We start from the raw sequence: 12380 nt of genomic DNA, 5'->3' as shown, positions 1-12380 counted from the left end.
ATTTATAACGCCGATATAACTTACATTTATATGTATGTCGTCGTGGTTCTTACGTATCGTTGTAATTGTATTAAACCAGCGTCTCTGGAATTCATCGTGCGATGCGAGTGAATTCACAGTTAAATGATCGCTACATTGTCGCCTTCAATTTTCGAATTTCACCATGAATTATAACTCGTAATTTAATAGTACATGTATAGAGAATGGAGAAATTTCGAAGTCGAAAATCTGTCGGTATAAAGTGTTGAAGTAACTACTTCAAGAAAAACTCTGCATCTTTATTTATGTATATCCGTGATCTGGAGACTGCTATTACTCAGAAATATTCTAAATAAGGAGAAGTGCATATTATTGTACCCTTCAGTATACATTATGTTTTGGGTTGCAAGGTCTAAGAACAAAGGAAATAATAAACAGAGTTCTATTTGTGTTCCCTGTAATCTCTAGCCCAAGCTATGAGCTTAACTTTTTTGGTAATGTCCTTTTGCTATGGATACATGAACGTGTTCCCTATCATTCCATTGTCTATTGTTTAGTAACACTAAGAGAGTAAGGATCTGAATCAGCATAAACTTATACTTATACCTTTAATCCACTCGTTCTTCAGTCAGTCAATCTTAACATAAAGAAAGCTAGAGATGATTACTGTGCGATTAATTGGGAAACAAGTGGCAGTTTCGTTTTTCAAACACGAAAGAAAGTAATTGGAATGAAAGATATAATGTGAGAATAGCGGAGACACTTTATAGAATCGACTTACACAAATCAAAGACACGAGAGAAAATTTCTACTTAAAATAAAATTTAAAGACAAATAATTTCTCATAGCTCTTATACATACTTTTACTTCTGTTTTAGAAAATTGGGCAATTGAGAAATTAGAAAATTTAGAAAATATCGTTGAAAGGAGGCAAAGAAAGGACGCACGGAAAAGATTACCAATAATATTAAAGAAGTAATAAATTCTATAAAACTTCTAAAAAAGTCTCTCATTCTTAACTGATGATAAAACTTACGCAATATTTTCTCGATTCTAATTTATTTAAAGACATTATCCTCGATCGACCATTTTTACCGACTTCCGTTAAAATTTCCGTCTCTGCGTAATCGCGAAAGTCCATCGTGCAATTTCCGTAAAAAATAGCTTGGAAACGAACCCGCGTCCCTTATCGGGAATAAAAGAGTCCAGGATATATGCTTTTTGTCAGGAACATCTTTAACCCTTTGCACTCGAGAGGCGACTCTTAGTCACCACGGCATTCCGTGGTGCAACTCCAGTGGCGAGCCAGAGGCGACAGTCCCTGTTTATGCTAAATTTCGGCATCTCCGATCGATGAAAGTGCAATATTGGTTCGTAAATTGGTTCCTTAGTCTAGTCTTAGTCTTAACTAGAAAAATGTTAAGATTCATGGTGGGTCCTTAAGCTTATTGAGTACATGAAATAAAGATGTTTAGATATTTGGCAGCTATCTTGCTTTATATAGCAGATTACGCGACGTAACAATAGCTAAGCCTAAGGTTGGCACGTTCCTTGAACACTTTGAAATGCGAACCGAATCGACGTCTTCGTTGCAATCTAACCGTTTGTTTGCGACGATAAAAGATTGAATTTTATTGATTGTGATAACGAAAGATGGAGATCGAAGACGAGGAAGAAAGGAATTTATAGAAATTGAAATGACATTTCGATATAAGTAACATGAACCATATCAGTTGCTTTTTCTTTCGTGTATAATAATATTACGATATTCTGCATTACGTAATCTCCCTTCAATATCAAATTCAACGTTATGTAAACTTATGCAACTTATTATACTATGAGAATAATATTCGTTCAAAAGCAAACAAGATTAGACATACCTGCGCTCGAAAGTCTTAGGATAGTTGTTATCAGACTGCGCAGCTGTATGCATTTGTATAAAATTTAAAGGATGTAGAAATGGCCAAAATGCATATACCACGATATATACAAAATATCCGACAAGTGACAGTAGAAGAAAGAGATTGTATGTGTACTCGTTATAATTTTCAATAAGTAAAACGAATCTCTATTTAACTTCTGTCTTCAGTAGCTTTGTTTAATTATTTAATTTGTACTTTACAATTTGTCCAGCTAGACATTCGGTAAATTTTTCTAGCTTAATTGCTAAATAACACGTGGATGGCTACCCGCAGCGGGATACCATGTCTTCAGTAACGTCGATAAAAATATAAATTCGCATAATTTCAAAAATAACAGATAAGTTAAGTCACGATAATTCATTTAATTTGTTATACATGCCACTTTTTAATACACTAACAATCCTATTTAAAAAATGCGTGCAATTTGAAGTTCATAGTTCAAATACAATGTTTTATTAAGAATAGAAGATATTCGAAAATTTTCGAGTGGAAGTTACACGATAAATTCTCGATTAAATTTTGTACTTTACAATTTGTCCAGCTGGACATTCGGTAAATTTTTCTAGCTTAATTGCTAAATAACACGTGGATGGCTACCCGCAGCGGGATACCATGTCTTCAGTAACGTCGATAAAAATATAAATTCGCATAATTTCAAAAATAACAGATAAGTTAAGTCACGATAATTCATTTAATTTGTTATACATGCCACTTTTTAATACACTAACAATCCTATTTAAAAAATGCGTGCAATTTGAAGTTCATAGTTCAAATACAATGTTTTATTAAGAATAGAAGATATTCGAAAATTTTCGAGTGGAAGTTACACGATAAATTCTCGATTAAATTTTGTACTTTACAATTTGTCCAGCTGGACATTCGGTAAATTTTTCTAGCTTAATTGCTAAATAACACGTGGATGGCTACCCGCAGCGGGATACCATGTCTTCAGTAACGTCGATAAAAATATAAATTCGCATAATTTCAAAAATAACAGATAAGTTAAGTCACGATAATTCATTTAATTTGTTATACATACTACTTTTTAATACACTAACAATGCTATTTAAAAAATGCGTGCAATTTGAAGTTCATAGTTCAAATACAATGTTTTATTAAGAATAGAAGATATTCGAAAATTTTCGAGCGGAAGTTACACGATAAATTCTCGATTAAAAAACTATTTCTTAGAGCTGCTCTTTTATCGACACAAACATCGAAACGATCCCTCAGAAGGCAGAAATAAAGTTTGACCTTAGCAAACCGAAAGCTACGAAAGTAAATGGCGTGTATTTATTCAGGCTGTCGTGGTCACAACGTTCCATATAATATGTTCGCGAACCAGTTGATCGAAGTCGATTAGCAATCAGCTAGGGTAGCTGTCTTCGATTTCGATCGAAGATCCTTGTGGACATTCCGTCCCTATTGAAGAAACCCAATACCGTAAAGTACCTGTATTTATCTGTTTGCCGGAAATACGTTGGTTGCCATGAAAAATCGTCTGAAAGAACTTTTTTTCTTCCCACTAGAGAATGTCCGAAACGACCACGGATTCTTATTCTCGTGATCGTGAATCTCACGAACGAGGTTCGTTGAGATCGAAATGGATTTGGGAAGAGGCGGTCTGCAATCCAATTTTATCGTCTTGTCATCGAGTAAATTCGTTTCAATTCTGCGCATAGCTTGAACCAGAGGGCTTGCGTTTGTTGAACTTGAACTTCTCTCTAACTCAAAGATTCGCCGATTAGCTATAAATCGTCTACATAACTTTTCGTAGCAACGTATTCGAAGAAGAGAATTTCCTAGCATTTTTCATTTTCACGCAAAGTCACTTTTACGTTAATATATGATTTTTTAGAGAAAATTTGTGTTTTTTCGAGATTGCAAATTTTAGGAAAGATTTTTATTCGTTGGATAGCGTAATCGTAGAGAAAAATGATACAATAAATTATTGCATCACATATTTGAGAGAGCAGAAGATAAATTTTGCTTTTTAAAAGTTGAAACATGGTTAGGAAGTGTAAGTATGATTTTAGCGATACTATCTGCAATTTAGTAGGAAGAGAAACGACCTTGTCAAAGAATTATATATCGAAGCTGCGAGTGTCATAATGAAACTGATTTACGAGCTATACACAGTGCAAGAGAAACAAGTTTGATAAATTAATTTTTCTTCCTTCCTTCTCCAATAATTTATCTACGCTTTTATAAGACCAAACACATATTACCTATACATTATATCGCACGAAATTACCTTATGAACATACTGTTCCACGAAACTAATTGTAATGCATGATATCCTGTTTTAATCGAAAAAGAAATATTCGTTTGAAAGCGATTTAAATCGTGCGAGTGAAACAGCTTGCGAACACAACGAAGGTAGTTTGAAATAAGACACAAACCATATTGCGACGCTGGTATATATTCTCTACATAGAGCCGTAAATTCAAATGTACCCGCGTCGAAAAATAGAAAAAGAATCAAATAATATACAGCATTAATCTGTCACTAAACGCGAAGCTCGAGAGCTTGAAAGTGTAGAGATTCTTTCGCTGCGAAAGCAAAGTTTTTCATACTCTTCCGCCGCAGTTATATGTGCAATGTATATTCGAATATTTCAAATAAAAGATATTGCCGGTAGTAAATCGGTACACGAGATCGAGCGAATAAAACGGATAGAATTGAAATGAGAAAGAATCGTTGAGAAGATTAGATCATCTATCATCCGAAGTTGATGACTACGGTTGGATCTGCAGCAATTGGAGAAAGAAGAAAACGCGGAGGAATTTGTTCTTTTGTTCTTTATAAGCTAAGATAATTCCGACAACTTTTCTGTATTCTGAAAAGGCATAACAATATTAATTGTTCACGATACAAGTATTAATAGGATATTTTTTCTTGCGCGTGAGTTGCGCTTGAATATGTGCATTGTAAATGGAACTGAAAGGTTGTCGAATACGAAATTGCATCGAAATGTCACTGGTTCGACGCATAAACGGAATTGTGAGAATTTTATTCGAAGCCTGTCCTGTTAGACGTAAGTGGGTTAAATTTGCTTCCATATACCGTTGTAACGTCGAACACTGTCGATATGAACTACTAACTGCTAACAGGAGGTACGTATTTACTTCTTCAACTTCGAGAATTTACAACTTCACCGTTCGAGAAGAAGACACAGCTCTTCGCTTTAAATTACGTTCATTCGCAACCAGACTAATAAGCGTGAATCTATACGTAGAATTACGGTGATAAGTTTGTAATACATATGTATCGTTAGCAAACAACTACACGTTCGTATGATTTATCTTAATGGCTTCGTCCGTTTAATTTTAAGATACACATTTTGCCTGTAGTTGCTCCAACGATGAATTTTGTTTACACACCAGCCGAAATGTAAAACTATTCGCTGAAATTCGAAACATCGATTCGGATATTATTTTGCCTGATATCGAAACCTGGTCGCCTTTGATTCTCCATATGTCGATTCCAATCTAATTCACTTCGAAATTCACATATTTACCAAGGCAAACTCTCCCTTTGCGTGTTTATTTCAATATTATTATAACCAAGTTTCCGGTTCGATAAGTTTCTCCACTCTGATATTAAACTAGCCTTTGAACATTCACTAACAACCCTTTAATTTTAACACACATAATACATATTCTATACAATTGACAAAGAAGCAGAAAAGAAAAACAAAAAAGATGCGCTTAAAAATTTGCTACTAATCGTTCGAGTTTAAAACTAGCATTCAGATCTTCTTTAACGAACCATACGAAACTTAACGAAAAGAAGCTTTAAACGAACCGTAATATTTTGACGCCGCTATACGAGGGTAATTAAGGTAGAAGAGGTTCTGGGAACCGCAACAGATGCTCGAACGATCGCGATTTCGAAGTCTCGCGTCCTGCAAGGAAGGTTACAGCCCGAAACGCCAGGCCGCGACGAGTTAAAAGGGTTCACGGGAACGAGATCAGTCTTTCCGTCGTTTGCATCCATCTTCGCGGACCTCGGCTGGAAACTTATTGTTCCACGACTGTTGCACGCGACGTCGATGGGGTAGGAGGATTTTTTCGTGGCTTGTTTCCAACAAGGGGGGTAACGCTTGCAGGCCGTGAGAAATTTCAGCAATTCCTCCTGTTCGCAGTTAGCAGTTCCCGGCACGTTTCTTACGCGGAGCTGGATCTGAAACGAACCGATGACTGAAGAAACAAGTTATTTTTCCGCCAACTTGCGACGTGCGCCCGCGACGTGAGCAAGCTTTTTCTCCTAGTTTCGCGAGGATCTCGTTAGGAAATTTCGAAAAAGTTTTTAGGATCTTACGGGATACTCGAACGTTTTAAATTTAGAGTATTTGGGAAGAAATTGTTTTCGGATGTTCGTCGTATCGTCGCATAATAAGTTTCATCTATCAGTTGTATCAAGATTTTCAAAATTATAATGAAAACCATATGGAAAGGCTGTCAATAACGTTTAATTGTCCACTGTGCGCGGATTAAACACCATCATCCTGTTCGTGGATCGTCACAAATGTACTTGTGACGTGTACTTTGCATGGGCAAATAGTCAATATTACCGATAATAAATTTACATTTATTTTGACTCACACGTGTAATGTCTTTCTTTTACAGACACCTAACCGAATAACCTAATAAACTTAATCTGTCAAACGTTGTGATCTTTATTTTGATAGAACAAAATGAATCATACGTTATTCGATAAAATAACAGAAAACGTGCACCCATTATTTCCTTATAAAACGAAAGAAACTTTTCGGACGAATCGGTTCCATTTGTATAAATGTCAATTAAAAATACTCTACGCGATCCACTTTTCTCATCGAAATAGAAAATCGCAGTAACTTTTCTAAGGTAAATAGATAGAACGCGATGATAACCGATGTTGTTCGATGACAAGTAATGGCGTGTGAAGCGGGGTAAAAATGCTAATGGCAAAAATGGACCGATGTCTGTTTCAGTGCCGAAGGTTGAGATCGTAGACGAGCACGGTGCCACGGCTGGTGACAAATTCTACAAAGCGGGCAGCACGATAGAATTGAAGTGTGTGGTCAGCAATATACCGCAGCCTACCGGATATGTTACGTGGCGGCACGGATCCCGCACGCTGAATTACGACACTACCCGTGGAGGAATCAGGTGAGCCTCGAACATACGATTTAATGGCACAGAAATTGATTTCACCGCCGGCTCTAGATATAATTTCGTTCGAAATTCCTGGATATTATCGGGCATCGGCATCGAAATTATCCTTGCGTTGTAATTTAGCTTCACCGGGTTCATGAAAATCCGTAAGGTTGGATTTATGGTAGCTGAGAGTTTATGGGAACGAGGATACGATTGAATTCTTTAATTCTGTCCCGAGAGTACGTGCTTTCTGTTTTGACGGATAGCGAAGTATGTTAAACGACAGAGGAAAAAGTAATAATTATTTAAAAAAAGGTAAGGTGACAGAATTATAACAGCGTTATAGATAGAATCATTCAAGTAAGAGAATGTTTCCTTTTTTCTTAATTTACTCGTAAAATAGGAAAGAAACACGGAGATTTACGAATTTTTATTCTATTTACATATTTGCTGCCACGATGGTTATTGGTGACCCATGTTGCGAAATTTTGTACAACGATTAAAATAACATTGTTATTTATATGGCGACTCTGAAGGCAAAACATATAAAATTCGAATGGCAGTGAACGTATTAATTAAATGAAATTTCAAACAATGTATCGACGTTGCATTTGCGAAGGTTGATGAAATTATCTTTCGAAAACTTCGATGCGTTTGTTATTGCGATTGTAATTTAAGTTGCACGAGACAAAAGCTCACTTGCACGCTCCCTTAACAAACCTTAACAATCACGTTCGCGATCTAACAACGTCGTCGGAAGTTTACGTCAGGAAATTCACGTTTACAAAGATCAAAACGCCGTGAAAAGTGGCCCAATCTCGGGAGGAAACTTTATGCCGTTCCTATAATTCTGTAATGAACTAGGAACGTCGCTGCTCATTATTATTTAAGATGGGAAGGAATAATGCTCAACTACGTAGAAGAAAATGTTTGCACAAGCAGCACAACGCTTCCCTCTGTTCTCCGTTCCATCCCTTATAAATTATTCTTCTCTAGATCAACAACGATCTAGATCAAAAATAAATATCGACGGTATTAAATATTAAAAACTTGCATCGTGTGCTATTCATGGATAGTAAACACTAGGAGCGTAAATTATTCTGTACGGAAAAAAGCAAAATACGCAATAGGAAAATAATTAATCCACTTCGTCCTTCGCGTTGAAGATCGCGTTAAAGAATAAAAACTGACAAATCGATGACAGGAATATATTATAATTTATAATACATTAGAAAAAAATATCGTGAAGCAGTTAAACATTGGATAAAATTTCTCAGCTTGGATGCAAGAATACAGTGGCTGAGACAAATATTTCAAGACTTGTTTCAAGAATCTTTTAACTTTTGTATATATCTTCAGATCCGTTTCAAACGTTACCAATACAATCGCGATACACGTTACAGTGGTAGTGAAATTTCCAAATGTTCTGTATAATATATGCGCGAAAAGTTTGTAGGAATGTCTGAATACTTTTGCGAGCCACTGTAAATCAAGTGGCAGCACGATGATGTAGCGGAATAAAAATTTCGGCTTTTAAAACGAACATCGATAGGTGAGAAAACCGAGTACGTCATCGTTTTATCGCGACCGTGTCAAACTGTTTCCGTTGACACACGAAATTGACGAGAAGGAAGTCGCTTCTGTATGACAGTGAACGCATTAACGAGGGCACGCTTGCTCGAATCGATTTATCGACTTGATCCGGCGGAACTTGATCGAAAGGCGAGCAAGATCCGGTGGTTGGGGTGCGAGTTTCCGAACCATGGGCTATTTAAAATTCATGGATTCTGTCATATCTATAACCAATTAGGTCACACACGCCGTGGCAACCGGCGTTGGCAGTTCAGCGAACTTTAATGAAAGTCTTTCAAAATTCACCGAACGTTCCATTCTTTATCGGAGCAATTAGAATCCCCATGCAGCCTGCATAAACTATCGGCTGGCCGCTCAACGAAATTACTCGAGTGGCCGCAAACCATATCTGAATACGGTTCGTGCGGTCAGATGTTACACCCTGACCTCCCTGCAGCTTTTAATTAAAAAGAAGGAATCACCGTGGAAGAGAAATAAAAATGCGCTTATCTAACATTGATTGGCCAAAGATGTCAAAGTTTCTGAGAAAGACGTAGCTTAAAATAACTATGTATTTGCAATTTTTAATTTATGCAATTTCATTTTTTCCACGACACGGCAGCAAATTATCTCGTCATACATCTTCTGTATAGTTTCCAAGAGGTCACGAGACGATGACCCAATGGAACCTTCTATTAGATTAGAAAATAAATTTATTTATCTGTCGCGAGTAATATAAATTTCAAAGTATATTATAACAATTATTTGTAGAATATAAAAGTGCGCGTATATTCGAATCTTTCGATAGAAGATACGTATTAATTTATGGAATTTCATTTTTTCCACGACACGGTAACAAATTATCTTGTCATACATCTTCTCTATAGTTTCCAAGAGGTCACGAGACGATGACCCAATGGAACCTTCTATTAGATTAGAAAATAAATTTATTTATCTGTCGCGAGTAATATAAATTTCAAAGTATATTATAACAATTATTTGTAGAATATAAAAGTACGTGTATATTTGAATGTTTCGACAGAAGATACGTATTTATGGAGACGCGAGATAAATAAATAACTTTTTGATTAGATCGATTTCGTCTGAAAGTATAACACTTAACGAACTTAATAAATGGGTCTGTTACTCGACTTATATACAATATCCATCACCGTATCGATAAAATAAATATTCTGCATAACATTAAACGCTGGATTACATTTAGCCGCATATTAATCAGTTGCACAAACTCTTCCTAAATTTATTTCGATTCGATCTGTTAACTATCGTACATATATCAAACAAAATTATTATCGTATATGAGATATAAAATGTTTATGCGAATATTCAGAGGATCGCTATCAAAGAACCTTTTTTAATTTAATTTATACCTTTTTTAATATAATTTTATTTATAATTATGTGCACGTGGAAATGTCAGATTTTGTTTGATCTTCCTCTGTTCGCTAAACTCGATCGTGATTTATTACCATTATTGTTATTATGAGATTCCTATCGGTACACCGGATAAACGTTTCGATAAATATGCTCGCTAATTTTACGCTCAATCGCGTTGTTTAACCGGGATATTCTGTTAGCTTAGAATCGAATGAAAACCTGCGAAATTGTTGATCGATAAATAAAACGGCGAGTTCGGTAAAAGATAAAATTTGCTATTAATGAAAATGCATGTTGTGAACTGTTCGACATTGTAAACGCGCGAATTTTCGACCAGCGTATACATCGAATATTGTCCAAACAGCATTCGTTCATTAAAATCTATGCGCTTGTGTAATATCACGCTTAAACTTTATGCACGTATAAACATTGATAATTACGTATAATCAGAGTAAAGGTAATCTGCGATTGTAGCACTTTCGAAGGTATGTTTTGCAAGAAATATAAAGTAAAAATTAGCAATTTTATGAAGTGAAATTTCGTGATAAGATAAGTATCTGTAATATGAAAAAGTAATTTGAAATTGAAAATATGAACGTAACTGATTACGATACTGTGCCATAAAATGGCGAACGTTTTAAAATGACATTATTCCTGATTTCGTGCCATTACGTTACACGCACACGATATGGAAACGTAGTTGTAACTGTGAACAGTAAAATAAGGTAATCTTGCAAAAGACTATAAATTCCGATTGTTGGCCATAAAGATTCAAAACGATTACGAAAATGCGACGTTAATACGTACTATTATGAGGGTCGTAGAATGCTGAAACATAGTCGTAATCGCTGCTATATACATAGATGTTGTAAGAAAAGGGCGACCAACTATTTTCTTGAAAATTCGTTCGGAGCACGGATTTCTTCATAATCAATATATTTTTACATCATCTTTTCTGTACAAATAATCTTGTAATGTATCATTGTACAATGATAAGATTATTTTTTCTGAACAAACTTGTCTATCATTTATTTATTTATTTATTATCTTCTTTAGTAATTATAATCGAGGATCGTGTTCAGAATAACTCATTTGGAGTAAATATGAAAATATATTGTAAATACATTGTACGAATTTCTAAAATACATAAAATTGAAATGCCGATATAGGTGACCGAGCGTCCCAACAACAGAAATCTATGATAAAATTTGAAAAAAATAAAAATTACCAAATCAACGCCTAAGTTAATCGATGTCGTATTAACGTTAAATTGTCAACCAAATCGTCGGACGCGCGGTATCAAAAAATTAATTGAAAAGGGAACGATCGAGAAACGCCCAATAATAACTTTATCTCCAATTATGTTTAATCACATCCGCTAGTGCGAAATATGCATATTTTCCGCTTAATCGTCTGTGTTTTTATTAAGCGTATTGTGATTTCCAAAATTTCTATTCGTTGGGAAACACTTTTCGCTGTGCATTTAGCTCCATAGAGATAGATAAATTCATTTAATCATCGATGCAAACATCAACTTACCAACTATTTTGTTTGGTTGAACGTGTCGTACGACCATAACTCCATTTAACGTAGTCAGTGGAGGTGGTTCGGATCCAGATTTGCAATCTATTCGCCGACCTCTATTCGCTTTTAATCCGCCTATGATCAATGCCATGCGCATTCATTTCAAGCTTCATTAGGGACGCACGACCTAATGGTGTGGCGTGGATTCTTCGATCTTTTAATTTCCTGAACGGCGCGCGACCTCTGTCGCTTGCAATTGGCAATAATCGCAAATAATACGAATCAAGAAAGACCAGAGTTTTCATTCTGTTCGTTTTCGATAATACCATCTTTCGTCCGTTCTTCTCTTTTTCCGTTTTTAATGAGCAGTTAAGCTGATGGAAATAAAATATTATGGAAATAAATAATATTGCGCGATGGAATAAAATAATTCTGCGAAATATTAAAAGCAACGATTTTAAACCGTTTCTGAAATATCGCTGCTCTCTGCTACCTTTAAGCAGGGAATACGTATTTTAACTTGACTTTTATATCCCTGCGAAATTATCGTCTAACGAAACACAGAAATTCTTGCGTTTAATGTTATCTTAGGATAAATTCGTATGGTTTCGAAGAATTGTACTAAATTGTACAGTTTAACTTTCCGACGTGTTTTTGCAGTGCAATTTCAAACATTTAATTCAGATTGTCAAAAACAGAGCGACGAATTCACGACGAATTAGAATTTGTTATAAGAGAGGTGTAAACAGTCGATAAGGTCGACTCATTTTAACGAGCCAAGCTCCCAGGAAACACAGAGTTTTTGCTTCGAGAAAGGAAACGCTCATGACGTTATGAATTTT

At 35.5% G+C, this 12380-nt stretch overlaps 1 protein-coding gene across 1 annotated transcript in view; it reads left to right on the top strand.

The window, feature by feature from the left end:
- LOC100741329 (peroxidasin-like) overlaps positions 1–12380 on the top strand; it is a 348980-nt gene that overhangs the window by 219044 nt on the left and 117556 nt on the right. Inside the window, exon 7 of the mRNA XM_003486021.4 lies at positions 6880–7057. Coding sequence (XP_003486069.1) covers positions 6880–7057 — 178 coding nt within the window. The remainder of the gene's footprint in view (positions 1–6879; positions 7058–12380) is intronic.

Source organism: Bombus impatiens, unplaced genomic scaffold (assembly GCF_000188095.3).
Source record: "Bombus impatiens unplaced genomic scaffold, BIMP_2.2 scf_0096, whole genome shotgun sequence".
NCBI classification, from domain to species: domain Eukaryota; kingdom Metazoa; phylum Arthropoda; class Insecta; order Hymenoptera; family Apidae; genus Bombus; species Bombus impatiens.
This window is presented reverse-complemented; position numbering and strand designations above follow the sequence as displayed.